The 20,265-nt window shown below is 46.8% G+C and overlaps 1 protein-coding gene across 2 annotated transcripts in view; it reads right to left on the reverse strand.

Annotated features, from left to right (window-relative positions):
- Window positions 1-20,265, reverse strand: part of DIS3L2 (DIS3 like 3'-5' exoribonuclease 2) — a 450,189-nt gene that overhangs the window by 376,747 nt on the left and 53,177 nt on the right. For both annotated transcript variants that reach the window (XM_029065889.2, XM_029065897.2), the window contains exons 2-3: window positions 15,113-15,259; window positions 11,220-11,377 (exon numbers count right to left, since the gene is read on the reverse strand). In XM_029065889.2, coding sequence (XP_028921722.1) covers window positions 11,220-11,377; window positions 15,113-15,259 — 305 coding nt within the window. The remainder of the gene's footprint in view (window positions 1-11,219; window positions 11,378-15,112; window positions 15,260-20,265) is intronic.

Genomic DNA, 20,265 nt, shown 5'->3' on the forward strand with positions numbered 1-20,265 from the left:
CACTAAATCTTGGCAGTTCAACCTTCACAACATTGCTACACTCTTTCCTCTCCATCCCAACTGCTATCATGTTAATCCAAGCATTTACCTCTCCCGCCTTGATTCCGCTATCGGTCTCCTCACTGATCTCTCTGCCTCCAGTCTCTCCCTGCTCCAGTTCATGCTTCACTTTGCTGCCCTGATCATTCTTTTACAAAAATGTTTCCCCACTCCTCAAGAACCACCAGTGGTTGCCATCCACCGCCGCATCAAACAGATGCTCTTTACCATTGGCTTTAAAGCACTCAATCACCTTGCCCCCTCCTACCTCACCTTGCTGCTTTCGTACCACAACCCAGCCCACACACTTGGCTTCTAATGCCAACCTACTCACTGTACCTCCATCTCACCTATCTCGCCGTCGTCCTCTCGTCCATATCCTGCCTCTGGCCTGAAACGCCCTCCCTCTTCATGTCTGACAAACAGTAACTCTCCCCCTCCTCAAAGCCTTACTGAAAGCACATCTCCAAGAGGCCTTCCCGACTAGGCTCTCATTTTCTCTTCCCCTACCCCCTTCTGTATTACCCTTGCACTTGGATTTGCATTCCTCCGCCCCAAAGTGCTTAAATAAACACCCATCATTTATTTATAGTAATATCTGTCTTCCCTGCTAGACTACAAGCTCGTTGTGGGCAGAAAACGTGCCTACCAGTTGGATTGTTGCATTTTACTCTTCCAAGCGCTTACATAGTACAGTGATCTGCACACAGTTAGCGCTCAACAAATAAGACTGATTGATGAGAGGAGATGGGGAGGCAGAGCAAAAGAAAAGAGAAGAGGAATAAATGGGGAGGAGAAGGGAAAGGAAGGAAATGAGGATGAGGGGGTGAAAGGAGCGGTGGAAGGGAAAAGGGGTGGGAAGGGGAAGGGAGGTAGAGGACTGTCTCCTCTATTGTAATCATTTCCTTGGCACAGGTCATCAATCCTGAAGACTTTCACAGGACCCAAGTTCATAATAATAATAATGATGATGATGGTATTTGTTAAGCACTAATTATGTGCCAGGCACTGTTGTAAGCGCTGGGATAAATATAAGATCTGTTGTTTTGTCTTAGACTGGAAACTCCATGATCATTATCACTCACCCAAGTTCCTAGTTCAATCCTCTGCAGAAAAGTAGGTGTAGGTAATCAAGCAAAACTTGGTTGCCCATTCCTCTCCACTTTAAGTAGAAATGCCTCAGCACCAGATTCAGGCCACTCCATCAGCTCTCCCCCACTACAGTCCAGCCTCCCCCCGAGGGAGGGAGGGAGGGAAAACAGGAATTTTATCCTCATTTTACAGATGAGATAACTCATGTACAGAGAAGGTCAGTGACTTGCCTAAGGTCACCAAGCAAGCGACACATTAGAACCCAGGTCGTCTAACTAGCAGGCCCGGGCTCTTTCCACTAGTTTCGACTTGTTCATTCCAAGTGCTTAGTACAGTGCTCTGCACATAGTAAGCGCTCAATAAATACTATTGAATAGGTCATACTGCTTCCAGTAATGTGAAATCTGCAAATCTTGTGTACCATCCTGCACAATTGAAAAGTGATGTATATCAGGAATAACCCTAGTTTAGGGCCTGGTAACATTTCAGGGGCATTTTGGGCTAATGTATGTGTGCAGAACAGCCCCAAAGTTTGTCCATCCCAATAGCTCAAAAGCAGCCAATGAGACCTCCATAATCCCACTTTCAGCAGTAGTTATGATGCAGTGGCTCCAGGTATAGTAAGAAGAAGTCCAGGGTGACAGGGGAGCAGCAGGTAAAAGCTCCAAAGTGGCATCCATAGAAGGTGCCTCCATCATTTCCATGACCAGTGTCTTCACTTCGATACGTGGCTCAGTGGCAAGAGGCCGGGCAGAGGACGTGGGTTCTAATCCCGGCTCCGCAGCTTGTCTGCAGTGTAACCTTAGGCAAGCTACTTAACGTTGGTTTTTGTTAAGCGCTTACTATGTGCCGAGCACTGTTCTAAGCGCTGGGGGAGATACAGGGTAATCAGGTTGTCCCACGTGAGGCTCACAGTCTTAATCCCCATTTTACAGATGAAGTAACTGTACTTAGCTTCTCTGTGCCTCAGTTACCTCATCTGGAAAATGGGGATTAAGAATATAAACCCTCACATGGGACAACCTGACTGCCTTCTATCTACCCCAATGCTTAGAACAGTGCTTGGCACATAGTAAGCACTTAACAAATACCATCATTATTATTATGGATAATAATAACAATACAGTGTTATTCTAAGCTTTCTAAGTGCTGGCGTAGATACAAGTTAGTCAGGTCGGACACAGTTGCTGTCCCACATGGGGCTCACAGTCTTAATCCCCATTTTACAGGTGCGGTAACTGAGGCAAAGAAAAATGAAGTGACATGTCCAAGGTCACACAACTAACCAGTGGCACAGCAGGGATTAGAACCCAGGTCCTACTGAGTCCCAGGCCCGTGCTCTGTATACTAGGCCATGCTGCTTCCTCTGAGGGCCACCGGAAGTGACTGTAGTGGTCACGGTGAAAGGTGAGAGGGTGACACCTCCTTCGGCTCCAGAAATGTGTGTCTGTCTAACTCGGGGTCTGTCCGTACCTCTGTTTCTCGGCATTCATCTAACTCAGAATCTAGGTCTGCCTCTGCCACGGTTTCTCTGTTTCTCTTTCTCTGTCTCTCTAATAGGAGTGATGACATTTACTATGATCTTATTAATAATAATAGTAGTAATTGTGGTATGTGTTAATCAATCAATGGTTTTTGCTGAGTGCTTACTGTATATGAAACACTGTTCTAAGCACTTACAGATGCAGAGTGCACTAAAACAGAGTTTTGGAGACACGTTTTCTGCCCACAAGGAGCCTGAAGTCTCGAGCGGGAGACACACATGAAAATAAATTACAGATATGTATGTAAATGCTGTGGAGCTGATGGTGGGTGGAATATCAAGGGCTTAAAGGGCACAAATCCAAGTGCGTGGGTGACGTGGATGGGAGAGGGAGTAGGGGAAAAGAGGGCTTGGTTGGGGAAGGCCTCTGGGAGGAGATGAGATTTTAATAATGCTCTGAAGGTGGGGAGAGTGATAGCCTGTGGTGTATGAAGTTGGTTGGGAGGGTTGGGGTGGGGGGTTGGCGGTCCACGTCAGAAAGAGGATGTGGACAAGGGATCGGCGGTGAGGTAGAAGAGATGGAGGTAAAGTGAGCAAGTTGGCATTGGCGGAGCAACGTGGGTGGGCTGGGTTGTAGTAGGAAATCAGAGAGAAGCAGTGTGGCTCAGTGGAAAGAGCCCGGGCTTGGGAGTCAGAGGACGTGGGCTTTCATCCCGGCTCCGCCACTTGTCTGCTGTGTGATCTTGGGGAAGCCACTTAGCTTCTCGGTGCCTCAGTCACCTCATCTGTAAAATGGGGATGAAGACTGCGGGCCCTATGCAGGACAATCTGATTACCTTGTATCTACCCCAGTGCTTAGAACAGTGCTTGGCCCATAGTAAGCGCTTAACAAATACCATAATTATTATTATCATTAGGTAAGCTAGGATGGGGTGAGCAGTTTAAGTGCTTTAAGGCCTATGGTAAGACGCAGCGGCATGCGAGAGAGTCGAGGGTGGAGACTCGAGTTTACTGTGCAGAAGGAGGCAACGGTAAACCATTTCTGGATTTTGACCAAGAAACTCTACGATACACTACCAAATGACTACAGATGGAGGTGGGACCTTCTGGGAGAGATGTGGCGTCACTATGGGTCGGAGACAACTGGACTGCATAAGGTGAGGTGAAGTAGTTTCTGTTTGATGCGGATGTAGATGGGCAACCAATGGAGGTTCTTGAGGAGTAGGGAAAAGGTTTTTTTTTTTTAGAGATGACCTGGACAGCAGAGTAAGGCATGAACTGGAGTGAGGAAAGACTGTGTTAAGTGTTTGTAATAAAATAAAATAAATAAATGTTGGTATTTGTTAAACGCTTACTATGTGCAAAGCACTGTTCTAAGCGCTAAGGGATACAAGGTGATCAGGTTGTCCCACATGGGGCTCACAGTTTTAATCCCCATTTTACAGATGAGGTAACAGAGGCACAGGGAAGTTAAGTGACTTGACCAAAGGCACACAGCTGGCAAGCAGCGGAGCTGGGATTAGAACCCACGATCTCTGACTCCCAAGCCCGGGCTCTTTCCACTGAGCCACACTGCTTCTCTGGCATGGCATGTAATGTGCCATGCATTAAGCGCTGGAGTAGATAATCAGGTTGGACACAATCCTTGTCCCACATGGAGCTCGGAATCTAAGGGATGTGCAGAGGACTATGCAAAGTGCTGGAGAGAAATACAAAAACATGGATTCGGATAAGGTTCCTGGTCCACAGGGGACTCATAATGTGGGAAAGAATAACAGAGTTTAAGACCAGCAAAGCCAAATACGAAAAAAAACCCACCAAACCCCAACACCATAACACCAGAACACGACTACTGGGAGAAGAGTCTTTAGGTCCTTCACCGCTCCAGAAAAGGAACCATCCTCGATCCAAACTGCCACAGAAGGTTGCTCACCTCCTTCACGCATCCTCTGAGGAGGCCATCACAGCCACAGAGCCCGCCATGCTGCCTGGTGGCATTTCTAGGGATGAATGTCTTAGGGGACCACCACTGTGAGTTGATCGTATTTATTGAGCACTTACCGTGTGTAGAGCACTGTACGAAGCACTTGGGAGAGTACAGTATAACAATGAACTGATACATTCCCTGCCCACAACAAGCTTACAGTCTAGAGGGGGAGACAGGTATTAATACAAATAAATAAATAAATGACAGATATGTACATAAGTGGGGCTGGGAGGGGGAGGATGAATAAAAGGAGCCAGTCAGTCAGGTGATGCTGAAGGGAGTTTTCCACAGCCACGGAGCCCTCCAAGCTGACACTGTGAGCCCGTCGTTGGGTAGGGATTGTCTCTATCTGTTGCTCAATTGTTCTTTCCAAGCACTTAGTACAGTGCTCTGCACACAGTAAGCTCTCAATAAATACGATTGAGTGAATGAATGAATGAATGGTATGTCTAGGGAGGGACAGCTCTCTCTCTCTCTCTCTCTCTCTTTCTCTCATTCTCCCTGTGACTCCTCTCTCCTTCCTGAGGTGTTTGTGGGTTTGGACCTCTGGCCTCAGCCTCTAGAAGCCAAAGAATCTGTTCTCCTAGGGCCAGAAAAATATCGTCACTTTATCTTAGACTGCTTCAAATACATAATCCGTGGCAAGCATTAAAGAGTTCCCTTTTGGTCATTTCTTTATTCACACTTTCTCAGAGCCTCAGGGTCTCCCTTTTTAAATGAGATTGCTAAATTGAGGATGTTTATAGCGAAAAGAGGAGGAAACATTCTTTCAGTGCCCAGCTCTTCTTGAGGTCCTTCCAGTACCAAGGAGGTGATTTGGTTTTTTCCCTCCAAGAGAATGGACTGATTGACTGCACTTGGATCTGTGACCTAATAATAATAATAATGTTGGTATTTGTTAAGCGCTTACTAGGTGCCGAGCACTGTTCTAAGCGCTGGGGTAGACACAGGGGAATCAGATTGTCCCACGTGGGGCTCACAGTCTTAATCCCCATTTTACAGATGAGGTAACTGAGGCACCGAGAAGTTAAGTGACTTGCCCAAAGTCACACAGCTGACAAGTGGCTGAGCCGGGATTCGAACCCATGACCTCTGACTCCAAAGCCCGTGCTCTTTCCACTGAGCCACGCTGCTTCTGCAGAGCTTCTGACCTGAGAGAAGCAGCATGGCACAGGGGTTAGTGCACAGGCCTGAGAGTCAGAAGGTCATGGGCTCTAATCCCAGCTCCGCCGTTTGTCTGACGTTTGACCTTGGGTAAGTCACTTCACTTCTCTGGGCCTATTACCTCATCTGGAAAATGAGGATTAAGACTGTGAGCCCCATGTGGGACAGGAACTGTATCCAGCCCGATTTGCTTGTACACTTTCCAATGCTTAGTACAGTGCCTGACACACAGTTAGTGCTTAACAAATACCAAAAAAACCTAAAAAACCCAACAACAAAAAAACCCTTTGAGCATTTGATATTCACCCACCCCCACAACACTTATGTACATATCTTTAAATTATATATGATATATTATTTATTTATATTAATGTCTGTCTCCCTGTCTAGATTATAAGCTCGTTATGTGCAGGGAACGTACCCGCTAATCCTGTTGCTTTGAACTCTCCAAGGGGCTTAGTACAGTGCTCATCACATAGTAAGTGCTCAAGAAATAGACTGATAGATTGACTGATTGGACCAAGTTGTCCAACAAGCAGTTTCACCGTTTGCCCTCCAAGGCCCCTTGAGTCAATCCTGCCCTACAGGAAAGATCACCCCACATGCAGACATGTTAAAACATGAACTTCCCTTGTCTCACCTTCCTCCTCAACCCCCACCCCCACCAACATATTTTCAGAAAGAGGGGGGAAAAAGGTTATGGAGAAAAATGCTCAGAACTTTATGTGTCGTTGGCTTTAATCCCCGCTCTCTTCGGCTGAGCGGCTGCGGGCGCTAGGCAGAAAAAGATCTTACAGCAAAAACAAAGTCGTTTTTGATATGTGGCTCAGAAATGGGGCGGGGGGAGTGAAAGGAGGAAGAAAATGAGGGTAAAAGTGCAAGAGAGGAAACCTCGGCGCTTAGTACTTGTCAACAATTCAAAGCCCTGTTCCCAGGGTATCAAGAGGAGGGTGCTTCGAACAACCCGGTATATTTAAAACTCAACGCAGAAAGTTAACGAGCGCTCTCGACGACGTTAGGGTTTCTTTCGGTCCAGCAGCATTAAAAATACCCTTTCTTCCTTAACTCTTTGCCTGACCCGGCAAGAAGCACACGTGGAAAGTTTATATTAGAAAGCAGATGGGCCCTGTATCTTTGCCTACGAAAATCTTATTTACAGTGTTGTCCATTTCACGCTGTGATCTCATATCTGGAACCAGCTCCTTTCTCCATCTGCAAAGAACAACTGTTCTCATATGTGGATGAGGGAGTGAGGCCCTGGCTGTGCAGCCTCATGATGTCACATTCAAGCAGGATTCATTTACAAAACACTTGGGAACGAGGGTGGCTAAATTTATCAGAGTTTCTATGTCAGCAAATGAGTCGCTTCGGAAGCCAAGGGAAGAATTTTTAAGCGTTTTGAAGGCAACTCCATTGTGTACTCACCTGCCTTCCCCTACCCTAGAGGCTCCAAGGCTTTCCCCGGCTGACCTTTGTTTCCTCCCTCAGGAGCTCTATTTGAGAGGACTATTTCTCACACAGCTACTTGGCCCATGCACCTAGCCATGATACTACCCTGGCTCCCTGGATGACACTCACAGCAACACACTTGTCTCCGCCGCACTATACAAGCAACCACTCCGAAAGAAACGACGTTCCATCTTCTCTGATTGTAGATTCTCTCCCCTTTGCGTCGACTACGCGCTTGGCTGTATTAGGCACTTTGATACTCACCCAATCCCCCAGCATTTATCTACATATATTTATAGTCTGTTATTTCCCTTATCTGTAATTTATTTAAATGTCTGTCTTCCCCTGTAGACTGTCAGCTCCTTGTGGACAGGGAATGTTTCTATCGACTCCATTCTACTGTACTTTCCCAAACACAGAATAAATGTTCAGTGCATACCTCTGAGGGATGGAATTTGTGGATTTTCTGGAAAATGCCCAAACATCTTCCATCCCTCAACAAAATAAATGCTTAGAACAGTGCTTTGCACACAGTAAGCACTCAATAAATATGATCGAATGAATGACCAAAATACATTTTAATGAAATGCCCTTGGCAATCAGTGCTATACTTCCAAAATCCCCATTTTCTAACCAAAATCCTTTCTTTAAAAAAATTTATTGATTTATCTTACGGCATCTGGTAAGCGGTTACTATGTGTCGAACACTATTCGAAGCACTGGAGTAGGTACAAGCTAATTAGGAGGACACAGTCCCTGTCCTGCATTGGGCTCACAGTCAGTGGGAGGAAGGAAAGGTATTTAACCTCCATTTTACAGTTGAGGAAACTGAGGCACAGAGAAGGCTGAGGAAACTGAGGCACAGAGAAGTTAAGCGACTTATCCAAGGTCTCACAGCAAGCAACTGGCAGAGCTGGGATCAGAACCCAGGTCCTCTGACTCCCAGGTCTGTACTCTTTCCACTTGGCCACACTGCTTCTCATCTCTTTTTCCAACTGCTTATTCTCATTGCTTTGTCCAAGTGTTTATTCCCATCTCTTAACAACAGTTACTTTACTACATGGGCACTCTGACCATCAGTGGTATTTAATGAGTGCAGGGCACTGGCACTGTACTAGGCATTTGGGAGAGTCCAATACAATTGAGTAGTAAGTAGACACAATCCCTTCCCTCAAAAATACCTGTGTTATGACCCCTCTTCTCTTCCTACTCTGACATGCGCACAGACAGGTCAGAAATTAATTTCTCCACCAGCATGAACCCGAGCATGCAGCTTTAGCAGCACGGGAAGCAGCATGGCATAGTGGATAAAGCCTGGGCCTGGGAGTCAGAGAGTCACAGGTTCTCATCCCGGCTCCACCACTTGTTTGCTGGGTGACCTTGGGGAAGTCACTTCACTTCTCTGGGCTTCAGTTACCTCATCTGGAAAATGAGGATTAAGTCAGTGAGCCCTATGCAGGACAAGGACCATGTCCAACCCTATTTGCTTGTATCCACATCAGCACTTAGTGCTAGCACAGAGTAAGCCCTTAGCAAACGCCATAATACTTTAGTTTGCTCTGAACCTTCTCCTCTGCTTACCCTGATGTGTGGGTACGTGTCTCTCCTCATCTGCAGCCTGAATTGGCACTTTTAGCTCATTTTGAACCTTCTCCTCTTCCTAGCCCAGTGTGTGCCACTATCATTGTTTACAGATATAACTGTTATTTCCTCATCGAAAATCAGGTGGGAGGGAGGAATTACAGTGTGACCTTCTGCCCCACACCCATGAGGGTGCCAAATGAGGTCTTTTAAGAGTTTTTTTTTTCCTTATTGTATTTAAGCGTTTACTACATGCCACACAATATAGTACGTGCTGAAACTATTCAAGTTGGATGCAATCCCTATTTTACTGATGAGGTAAGTGATGCACAGAGCAGTGAAGTGACTTGGCCAAGGTCACGCAGCAGCCAGTGGCGGAGCCAGGATTAGAACTCATGACCTTCTGACTCCCAGGCCCGTGCTCTATCCACTACACTGCGCTGCTTCTCTAATGTTGCTATGCATTGTGCCATCTGTGCCTCACTCTTGAATCGGGAATCCAAAACCAACGTGGTCCAGACCTTTCCCCTTTGAAGTTGGTCAGTGACACGTGTAATTACTTGAGTACATACAGTAATATCTCTTTCCTTCAACTCCACCAACTGTTTTATTTATCCAGGACCGCTGCTGAACATGCTAAACTCTAAATTCTTAGAAGCTGCACCAATTAGTAAAATTTGTTTGTGTGGTTTTTTTTTGTTTTTTGTTTTTTTAGAATAGAGGGGTTTTACAGTGGTGCTTTTCTCTGAAGAAGTCAAAGTACAGGACGGATAAGACCTCAAGTCTCCTTGGAAGGTGGATGAGGCTGAAGGTTTTATCCCTATTTTACAGATTAGAGAACCTGAGAAAGAAATTTGTCTGTTTTTTCACATCATATGGCACCTTAGCTGGATAGCTGGAAATTAAACCCAAGTCCCACTCAAACACTTTCCTGGACACCAATATGCTTTGGGGTAGTTGAGCGAAACCAGACCCACAAGAGCTTCTCTGGAATTTGAAATTCCCTGACTAATTGAAGGAGTTCAAAGTTAAGCCTTCCTTGTCCATACTGGGAGAGAGTGAAAGGGGGTAATGGATAAAGACATAAAAGAAGACGGCTACCACGTAAATACATTCATCCCATCCCACCTGGATTACTGCATCAACCTCCTTGCTGACCTCCCAGCTTCCTGTCTCTCCTCACTCCAGTCAATATTTCACTCTGCTTCCTGGATCATTTTTCTACAAAAACATTCAGGACATGTCACCCCTCTCCCTAAGAAAGACTCCAGTGGTTGCCCATCCACCAGCACATCAAACAAAAACTCTTCATCATCAGCTTTAAAGCAGTCCACCACTTTGCCCCCTCCTACCTCACCTCAATTCTCTCCTTCTACAACCCAGCTCACGCATTTTGCTCTTCTAGTGGTAACTTTCTCATTATGCCCTCATCTCACCTGTCTCGCCGCCGACCCTTAGCCCACGTCCTGCCTCTGGCCTAGAACGCCCACCCTCCTCAGATTCGAGACTTTACTGAAGGACATTCATTCATTCAATAGTATTTACTGAGCGCTTACTATGTGCAGAGCACTGTACTAAGAGCCTGGAATGTACATCTCCTCCAAGAGGCCTTCCCAGACTAAGTCCCACTTTTCCTCATCTCCCAGAAACTTCTGCGTCACCCTGACTTGCTCCCTTTCCCTCCCCGCTCCCAGCCCCACAGCGCTTATGTCCATATCTGTTATTTTATTTATGTGTAATTGATGTCTGCCTCCCCCGCTCTAGACTGTAAGCCAGTTGTGGGCAGGGAATGTCACTGTTTATTGTTGTATTGTCCTCTCCCAAGCACCTAGTGTAGTGCTCTGCACACGATAAGCACTCAATAAATACAACTGAACGAATAAATGAAAGAAGCAACTCTCACCCTGCTTTCAGAAGCCCTAGATGAATTCAATCTCTCCTGGAACCTGTTAGTGAAAGTTCACCTCCTCCAGGAGGCCTTCCCAGATTGAGCCTCCTTTTCCTCTACTCCTTTCCTCCCCATCGCCCCGACTCCCTCCCTCTGCTCTACCCCTCTCCCCGCCCCACATTACTTGTGTATATATGTACGTATTTATTATTCTATTTATTTCATTAATGACATGGGTATATCTATAATTCTATTCATTTATATTGATGCTATGGATGCCTGTCTACGTGTTTGGTTTTGTTGTCTATCTCCCCTCTCCTAGACTGTGAGCCCGTTGTGGGGTAAGGATTGCCTCTGTTGCCAAACTGTACTTTCCAACCGCTTAGTACAGTGCTCTGCACAGAGTAAGTGCTCAATAAATACGACTGAATGAATGAATCGAACGAATGACTGAAAGTTAGTGTCTGGGTCAGTAGCAAGCCATGACCGTAATTCCACAAGTTCACAGAGCATCCCCGTTAAATTACTCCGAGCACCTGGATAAGCTCTCCTCTCTTCAGTCCTTCGGAAACGCGGTCGCGGGATAAGTAGGCTTCGAATACGTTCCTCTTCTTCCCACGCATAGGTTTGCTCGGAGACCTTTTGTCACCTGGTTTGAAGCCAACCCCATGAGGACTGACCATGTGGGCCACACCTGGAAATGAGAGGCACTCATCAATTCCTTCCCCAGTCATTTATAAATTCAAACATTGTTTCCACCCTTCAATAACAGGCATTAATGATAACAGTATTTGTAAGGCGCTTACTATGTGCCAGGCTGCGCTGGGGTAGAGACAAACCAGTCGGGTTGAACTTGCCCTTGCCCGCATGGGGCTCATAGTCTTAATCCCCATTTTACAGATTAGGTAACTGAGGCACAGAGAAGTGGTTTGACAGCAGACAAGTGGCAAAACCGGAATTAGAACTCAAGACCTTCTGACTCCCAGGCCCGTGTTCTATCCACTGCAACGTGCTGCTTCCAATAATAATAATGTTGGCATTTGTTAAGCGCTTACTATGTGCAGAGCACTGTTCTAAGCGCTGGGGTAGATACAAGGTAATCAGATTGTCACATGTGAGGCTCACAGTTAATCCCCATTTTACAGATGAAGTAACTGAGGCACAGAAGTTAAGTGACTTGCCCACAGTCACACAGCTGACAAGTGGCAGAGGCGGGAATCGAACCCATGACCTCTGACTTGGAAGCCCAGGCTCTTTCCACTGAGCCACGCTGCTTCCCCATAATAATAATAATGTTGGTATTTGTTAAGTGCTTCCTATGTACAGAGCACTGTTCTAAGCGTTGGGGTACATACAGGGTAATGAGGTTATAACTATAATAATAATAATAATGTTGGTATTTGTTAAGCGCTTACTATGTGCAGAGCACTGTTCTAAGTGCTGGGGTAGATACAGGGTAATCAGGTTATCCCTCATGAGGCTCACAGTCTTCATCCCCATTTTACAGATAAGGTCACTGAGGCACCGAGAAGTTAAGTGACTTGCCCACAGTCACACAGCTGACAAGTGGCAGAGCCGGGAGTAGAACCCATGACCTCTGTCTCCAAAGCCCAGGCTCTTTCCACTAAGCCACGCTGCTTCCCACGTGAGGCTCACAGTCTTCATCCCCCTTTTACAGATGAGGTCACTGAGGCCCAGAGAAGTGAAGTGACTTGTCCACAGTCACACCGCTGCCAAGTGGCGGAGTCGGGATTCGATACCAACAGTGTAATTCCCTAACAACGTTTCCAAAGGACTATTCAAAGAGTAGCGCTGTGTAAAAGTTCAGTGTGACCAAAAAAGAATCTGAGTAGTCGGGTTAGGTTGAAAATTTAAGTGAGTCATATTAAATGCGGGGAGCATATCCAAGATTGTTTTAAGAAGTTTTGCTGTTTTCATACGCAATCTTATTTTCAGCGGTTCTAAATAGCTCGCATCAGGAGATCTAGGGTACAACTCATGCTCAAGAGGAATGCGAAATCCACTTGCCACCAATCTTATCAATTGATAGTATTTATTGAGAGCCTACTGAGTACGGAGCATCTTACTAGGTTTTTGGAAGGAAACATGGACCCTGTCCTCAAGGATTTACAGACTAGTAATAATGAGTGTTATGGTATGTATTAAGCGCTTACTATGTGCCAAGCACTGTTCTAAGTACTGGGGAAGATACAAGTTAATGAGGTTGGACACCGTCTCTGGCCCACATGGGGCTCACATTTTTCATCCCCATTGTACAGATGGGGTACCTGAGGCCCAGTGAAGGTATGTGGCTTGCCCAAGGTCACCCAGCAGCCATGTGGCAGAGCCAGGATTAGATCTTCTGACTCCCAAACCCACGCTCTAATCCACTAAACCATGCTGCTTCTCAGCATGGGGAGACAAAAGGTAAGTCAGATACTCTAATAAGCTTCAGAGAGGAGGATGACAGAATAGGAGATATGTACATGAGTTACTGCTCAGAAAATGGGTGACATAAGATGCAGCGTGGCTCAGTGGAAAGAGCACAGGCTTGAGAGTCAGAGGTCATGGGTTTGAATCCTAGCTCCGACACCTGTCAGCTGTGTGACTGTGGGCGAGTCACTTTAACTTCTCGGTGCCTCAGTTACCTCATCTGGAAAATGGGGATTAAAACTGTGAGCCCCACTTGGGACAACCTGATAACCCTGTATCTACCCCAGTGCTTAGAACAGTGCTCTGCACATAGTAAGCGCTTAACAAATACCAACATTATTATTATTATTATAAGATAGATACATGAGTGCTACAGGAGGTTATTATAATAATAATAATGTTGGTATTTGTTATCATCATCATCATCATCATCATTATGGTACTTCTTTTAGTGCTATGTGCCAAGCACTGTTCTAAGCACTATGTTCATCAGGTTGGACCCAGTCCTGTCCCACATGGGGCTCACAGTCTATGTAGGAAGGAGTAGGATTTAATCTCATTTTACAGCTGAGTTCATCGAGGCCCAGAGAAGTGACGTGGCACACGGTAACGGTGAGAACACGTGGCAGAGCCAGGATTAGAACTCAGATCCTCTGACTCCGGGGCCCGGCCTCTTTCCACTAGGCCATGCTGCTTCCAAGGTTGACCGTACTTAATTGCGGAGTGGCAGAGCAGTGCTGAAGTGGCGGTCGACGTGTTAAAAACTGGGGAGAAGAGAGATTGCTCAGGGAAGGCCTCCTGGAGAAGGGGTGATTTCTAACGGGTTTTAAGGTTGGGGACAGAAGTGGTCGTCAGACATGAAGTGGGAGGGAGGGCCAGGGAGGAGGGAGGACCTGATCAAGAGGTCAGTGGTGGGAGTGATACGAATGAGGCACAGTGGATAGGTTAACTTAATAGGAACCGGGAGCGTGAGCTAGGGTGCAGTGGGAGAGAGTGGAGGGCCAATGGTCGGGAGTTTCTGCTTAATAGTTGCCAATCGGCAACTATTTGAAGTTTCTGAGGAGCTGGGGGGAGTGGGTGCAGGATGGCATTTTAGAAAAATGATCCTCACAGCCGAGTGAAGCATGGACTGCAGCGAGGAGAAAGAAGTTGGGAAATCGGCGAAGAAACTAACACAAGTGGAATCCATAATTATAATAATAATAGGGGTATTTGTTACGCTCTTATTATGCACTGTTCCAAGCGCTTAGTACAGAGCTCTGTATCCGGTCAGTGCTCAATAAATACCATCAATTGGTTAATCGTGTTATTTGTGCCAAGCTCTGCTCTAAGCACTGGAGTAGATACAAGTTAATTAGGTTGGACACAGTCCCTGTTCCACATGGGGCTCACACTCTTAATGCCCATGTTACAAACTCCCCATTCTTAAAGCCCATTTTTCCTAGACTCCACTCCTCTCCCCGCCCCACAGCACTTGTATGTATATATTTACATATTTATAATTCCATTTATTTCATTAATAAAGTGTATTCAGTGTATTCATCTATAATTCTATTTATTTATATTGATGCTACTGATGCCTGTTTACTTATTTTGATGTCTCTCTTCCCCCTTCTAGACTGTGAGCCTGCTGTGGGCAGGGAGTGTCTCTATTGCTGAATTGTACTTTCCAAGCGTTTAGTACAGTGCTCTGTACACAGTAAGCACTCAATAAATACGACCGAATGAATGAATGATGTGCTAAGCACAAGGGTAGAGACAGGTTAATCAAATTGGACACAGTCGTTGTCCCACACGGGACTCACAATCAACCCTGAAGCCTAAGCAGCAACGACGCACGGTTCTCTGAAGATGTCACTTTATGAATCTCCCCACCCCAATCCCGGCTCCGGTCTCGGAAAGCCTCCCCTCCTTTCCCATTCCATGTTACCTCCCGCCGAACCCATTCCCCCAAAACACCAAGCCTCTGGGTCAGAGCTGGGCTATCTGTCACTACCTCTGGGAGTCCCAAACTGCCGTGGGTTGCCCCTGCCATCTGCATGGCTCATTATTTCATCCAAGAGCGGCTTCTTCCTCTCGAAGTTCTGGGGAACGCTGCTTGCCTCCAAATTTTTTCTGGTCTGGAAAGGAATTTTGTCACCACCTGCAACGAAGAATGGATTTGTAACTGCAACGAAATGAACAAGGCTCCTTGTGACGATATTTTTAACCTGGGACCAATCAATCAGTGGTATTTACTCGTTCATTCGATCCTATTTACTTTGTGCAGAGCACTGTACTAAGTGCTTGGAAGATATAACAATAAATGGACACATTCCTGGCCCACAATGAGTTTACAATCCAGAGGACAGGGTCAGTTATTGAGTGCTTACAGTGTGCGAAGAGTCCTGTACTAAGCGCTTGGGTCAGTACAATATCACAGGACTGGTAGACACATTTCCTGCCTACAACGAGTTACCGGTTCAAGGCCAGACATCGGAAAGATCCTAAGGAGCCAATCCTCGGGTGGGCTGGGCCTGGCTCTGAGCGTCAATAATAATAATTGTGGTATTTGTTATGCGTTTCCTCTGTGCCAGGCACTGTACAAAGCACTGGGGTAGATACAAGCATAACAGGTTGGACACAGTCCCTGTCCCACATGGGGCTCACAGTCTTAATCCTCATTTTACAGATAATGGAACCGAGGCACAGAGAAATGAAATGACTTGGCCGAGGTCACAGAGCAGACAAGTGGTGGATCTGGGATTAGAACCCGTGACCTTCTGACTCCCAGGCCCGTGCTCTAACCACTAGGGCACAGGAGCGTCTTTGCTCTGGTCCGGCGTTTTGGATTCGTAAGCTGCTTGCTTCTGGGCTGCTCTCTACCAGACACGCAAGACTGGTGAGGTGAGTGTCATGGCGAGCGGAAGTGAAAGAGCTTCTGCTCCACCCACCGAGCCCTTCCAGCCCTCGCCGGTTCACGAGCGTTTACTCGGGACTTCCCGCTAAGCATCTCAGACCCAGGAAGTCCTGGGACTAAATTCCCTTAGCGGATGGTCACGCTACTCCATCCGTGCCTGAGCTTCCTTCAAAAGTCGTTTGCTTATCTCTTCTCCGGCCCAAAGTGATATACAGCTTCAGGCCAGCCCTCTGCAAGTCGTAATGAGAAATGGCTGAATGAAACAGTGAAGCTGGAAAACAGTTAAGTCCCTCACGAATTTCGCAGAGACCCCCTGCCACCTTTCAAGGGCTCAGAACCGATGCGAGACGGCCGGGCTAAACCGTTCTCGAAGGCGGCCTCCTTTCCACCCATGGAGGAACGTATAATCCGCTCTCGGTGACCTTAGGGCCTCGAGGAACGCCATCCCAAGAACAAATGCAACTTGGACGAATTTTCGACAAATACGCTTCGGTAGGAGAGAGCCGGGGCTACGGGCTGACTTGGAAAAGCTGGGAGAGGAGCTCAGATGGCCCATCTGTTGAGAATAAACCCGGCAATCACCAGGCATTATTCTGTTGAGGCTCAATCCCCTTCCTTCCCAGCCATCACCTCAGACCATTCCTTCAGCCAGGAGAGGAGGCAGCAGCAGCTTTCAAAGCTCATGCCAATACTGTTCCAGGGATCAGCAGATTGGAATGTGAGGCGATGCAGCTGCCCCCTTGGCCTTCCACCTGGATATTAAACATATAATCACCGCTTTTGCCTTCCAGCCCCTGTTGGCCCGGGGCCCGAGAGCCAAGCCTCTACCTGTAAATCCGCAGCTCCCGGTGGCCAGCTTGTTTTCCCGATGGGAATACCGAGATGCCATTCGGCTCGGCAGCTTGCAGTCCTTTCCATTCCCCGCCTCTCCCTCCCCCACACCTCGCGCCCTTCCAAATGATCGGCAGGATTAAATAACACAATTCGCAGGTGGACACGGGAAAGAAGCGAAGCAGCACAAGCGAAAAAGCCTCAGTTTCCGAAAAACCTATAGTCGGATGACAGGAGACACAGCCAATCAGTGCTCTGGAAAGGTACAACAATTAATAATTACGTCATTTGTCAAGCACTTACTATGTGCCAGGCACTGTACTACACACTGGGGTAGATATAACATCATCAGGTTGGACTCCTGTCCCACATGGAGTTCACAGTCTCGAAACCCATTTTACAGAGAAGGTAACTGAGGCACAGAGAAGCAAAGTGACTTGCCCAAGGTCACACAGCAGACAAGTGGCGGAGTAAGGATTAGAACCCATGACCTTCTGACTCCCAGCCCTGGGCTCTATCTACTACACCACGCCGCTTCTCCGAGGAAGACGCAGTTAGCTAGCAGTCACATCTCAAAACGCAATCAAGAAGAGAATAATAGAGACACAAGATCCATATGTTCACCTGGTCCCAATAGAGAACTGAATTTTGAAACCAACATGCCTCCTTAAAAAGAACAATCTGGAAGAAAGGAGAAAGAGAAGAATCAGAGCAGAAGAAAAACCATCACTGACTTAGTCCGGGAATACAAAACGGGAATCTTAGGTCAGGCTACCTTCCGAAAGGAAAAGTAGCCAATTTAAAGGAACCCTATTTTCCTCAATTTCAGAGTAGGTAGCAAGACTTCTTGGGGATGGGACTCCAACGAGGGCCCGGCCAACATTCCAAGAATTGAAGGTGACTGAAAGGCCCTGAAAGAAGGGAATCCAAACAGAGAAAGGCATAGAGACAGAAACGGAAAAAGGAAATCAGAGGCAGAAAGACCGACAGAGTCACACTGAGTCACTCAGTCATATTTACTGAGTGCTTGTTGTGTGCAGGGCACTGAACTAAGCGGTTGGGAGAGTACAGTGGAAATGCCACCCTAAACTCATTCTCACACCCATGCAGACAAGTCCGTAGCCCTATAAGTGCAACATGGGGAAGCAAGTGGCTGTAGTTAAAAAAAAGTGGAAAAGGGCAGCGGCCACTACCAACATCACTTGCGTGTTGCTACAGGTTCTGTGCACTGGTCCTTGGAGATTTCCGGCGTGGGCTCACACAGGCAGACCCCAGGGGAGGAGTTTTAACAAGCGGCAGTGGTGGCCACGACGGTGGTGGCCACGGAAGATGTGCATCACTTGCTGCCTTCTGTCGCCAGCTCGGTTGTCATCAGCTGCCCCGGCCTGCTGCCCTCCGCTGGGCTCCCTGCCGTTACCATCACCTTCACAGCCAACCTGGTTGCGGCTACTCCCGCCCCCCCCGGCTGAAAGCCCAACTTCGGTGGGGTCCAGCTAATTTCGAGGCTGGGGGGAAAGGTGAACCCCTGAATTCGGGGGCTCTGGCCACTTTACTGCCATACGAGATGGACCGACGTGGTTACCAATCCTGCAAAGGCCAGGGGTTTCCTGAGTTGGGTTCTCATTCATTCATAAAATAGTATTTATTGAGCACTTACTATGTGCAGAGCACTGGACTAAGCGCTTGGAATGTACAAATCGGTAACAGATAGAGACAGTCCCTGCCTTTGATGGGCTTACAGTCTAATCGGGGGAGACAGACAGACAAGAACAATGGCAATAGAGTCAAGGGGAAGAACATCTCATTAAAACAATAGCAAATACATAGAATCAAGGCGATGTACATCTCATTAACAAAATAAATAGGGTAATGGAGATATATACAGTTGAGCGGACGAGTACAGTGCTGAGGGGATGGGACGGGACAGGGGAGGAGCAGAGGAAAAGGGGGGAGAAGAGGGTCTTACATTCGATCTAATTAATTGAGTGTTTACTGTGTGCGAAGCACTTTCCTAAGCCATTGGGAGAGTACAATAGAACAACAAACAGACACAGTCCCTGCCCACGACGAGCTCACAGTCTAGAGTCACATGGGACTGCGTCTGCTGAACAACTGTCCAAATGCTTGGCTGAAGGAGGGAAGATCAAAAATCAAGTACAAGAACAAACGCATCCAGGAAAAGGGCAAGGCAGCAGAGGTTAGTGAATGGAGCTCGGTCCTGGGAGTCGGCCCAGCTCCACCATGGTCTTTTCGTTCAGTCGTATTTATTGAGCACTTACTGTGTGCAGAGGACTGAACTAAGCACTTGGAAAGTACAATACGGCAAAAAAGAGAGACAATCCCTGCCCACAACCGGCTTACAGTCTAGAAGGACTTGCAGTGTGTTCTCAAAACCCCAAAAACTAACACTAACCTTGGGTATGTCCCCTAGCCTCCCTGGCCTCCACTTAGAGAAGCAGCGTGGCTCAGTGAAAAGAGCCCGGGCTTGGGAGTCAGAGGTCATGGGTTTGAATCCCGGCTCTGCCACTTAGCTGCGTGACTGTGGGCAAGTCACTTCACTTCTCTGTGCCTCAGTTACCTCATCTGTAAAATGGGGATTAACTGTGAGCCTCACGTGGGGCAACCTAATTACCCTGTATCTAGCCCAGCGCTTGGAAAAGTGCTTTGTACATAGTAAGCGCTTAACAAATACCAACATTATTATTATTCCTCCTCTGAAAATGTTGACTTTGGGCAAGTCATTTCACTTCTCTAAGCATCAGTTACTTTATCTGTAAAACGGGGATTAAGACTGAGTGCCCGATGTGGGACGGAGACTGTGTCCAACTCGATTTGCTTGCAAGCCCCGCAGCACTTAGTACAGTGCCTGGCACATAGTAAGTGCTTAACAAAATATCACAATTATTATTAGATACAATTCCTGCTCTCCTTCCCTCTTCATATGCGAGCCCTTCATGGAACAAGAACTGAGTCGGAACTTATTACCTTGTACCTTGGCACCTAGAAAAAGCTTAACAAACACATATGGGTGATATTTTAAACCTCAGAGTCCAAGATGTTAACGGAAGCAATATAATCTGTCACAGTAATAATAATTAGTACCTTCTTTGAACTCGTTTAAATCCTCCATAGTAATCATGATTAATCTACTTTAAATACTTTTATGTTCTTACCCTGTTGGAGTGTAAACTCCTTGTGGGCAGGGAATGTGTCACTTCAACAATAATAATAATAATGGTATTTGTTAAGCACTTACTATGTGCCAGGCATTGTACTAAGCGCTGGGGTGGATACAAGCAAATCGGGTTGGACACAGTCTCTGTCCCGTGTGGGGCTCATGGTCTCAATCCCCATTTTACAGAAGAGGTAAGGAAGGTACACAGAAGTAAAGTGACTTGCCCAAGGTCACAGAACGGTCA

Source organism: Ornithorhynchus anatinus, chromosome 1 (assembly GCF_004115215.2).
Source record: "Ornithorhynchus anatinus isolate Pmale09 chromosome 1, mOrnAna1.pri.v4, whole genome shotgun sequence".
NCBI lineage: Eukaryota > Metazoa > Chordata > Mammalia > Monotremata > Ornithorhynchidae > Ornithorhynchus > Ornithorhynchus anatinus.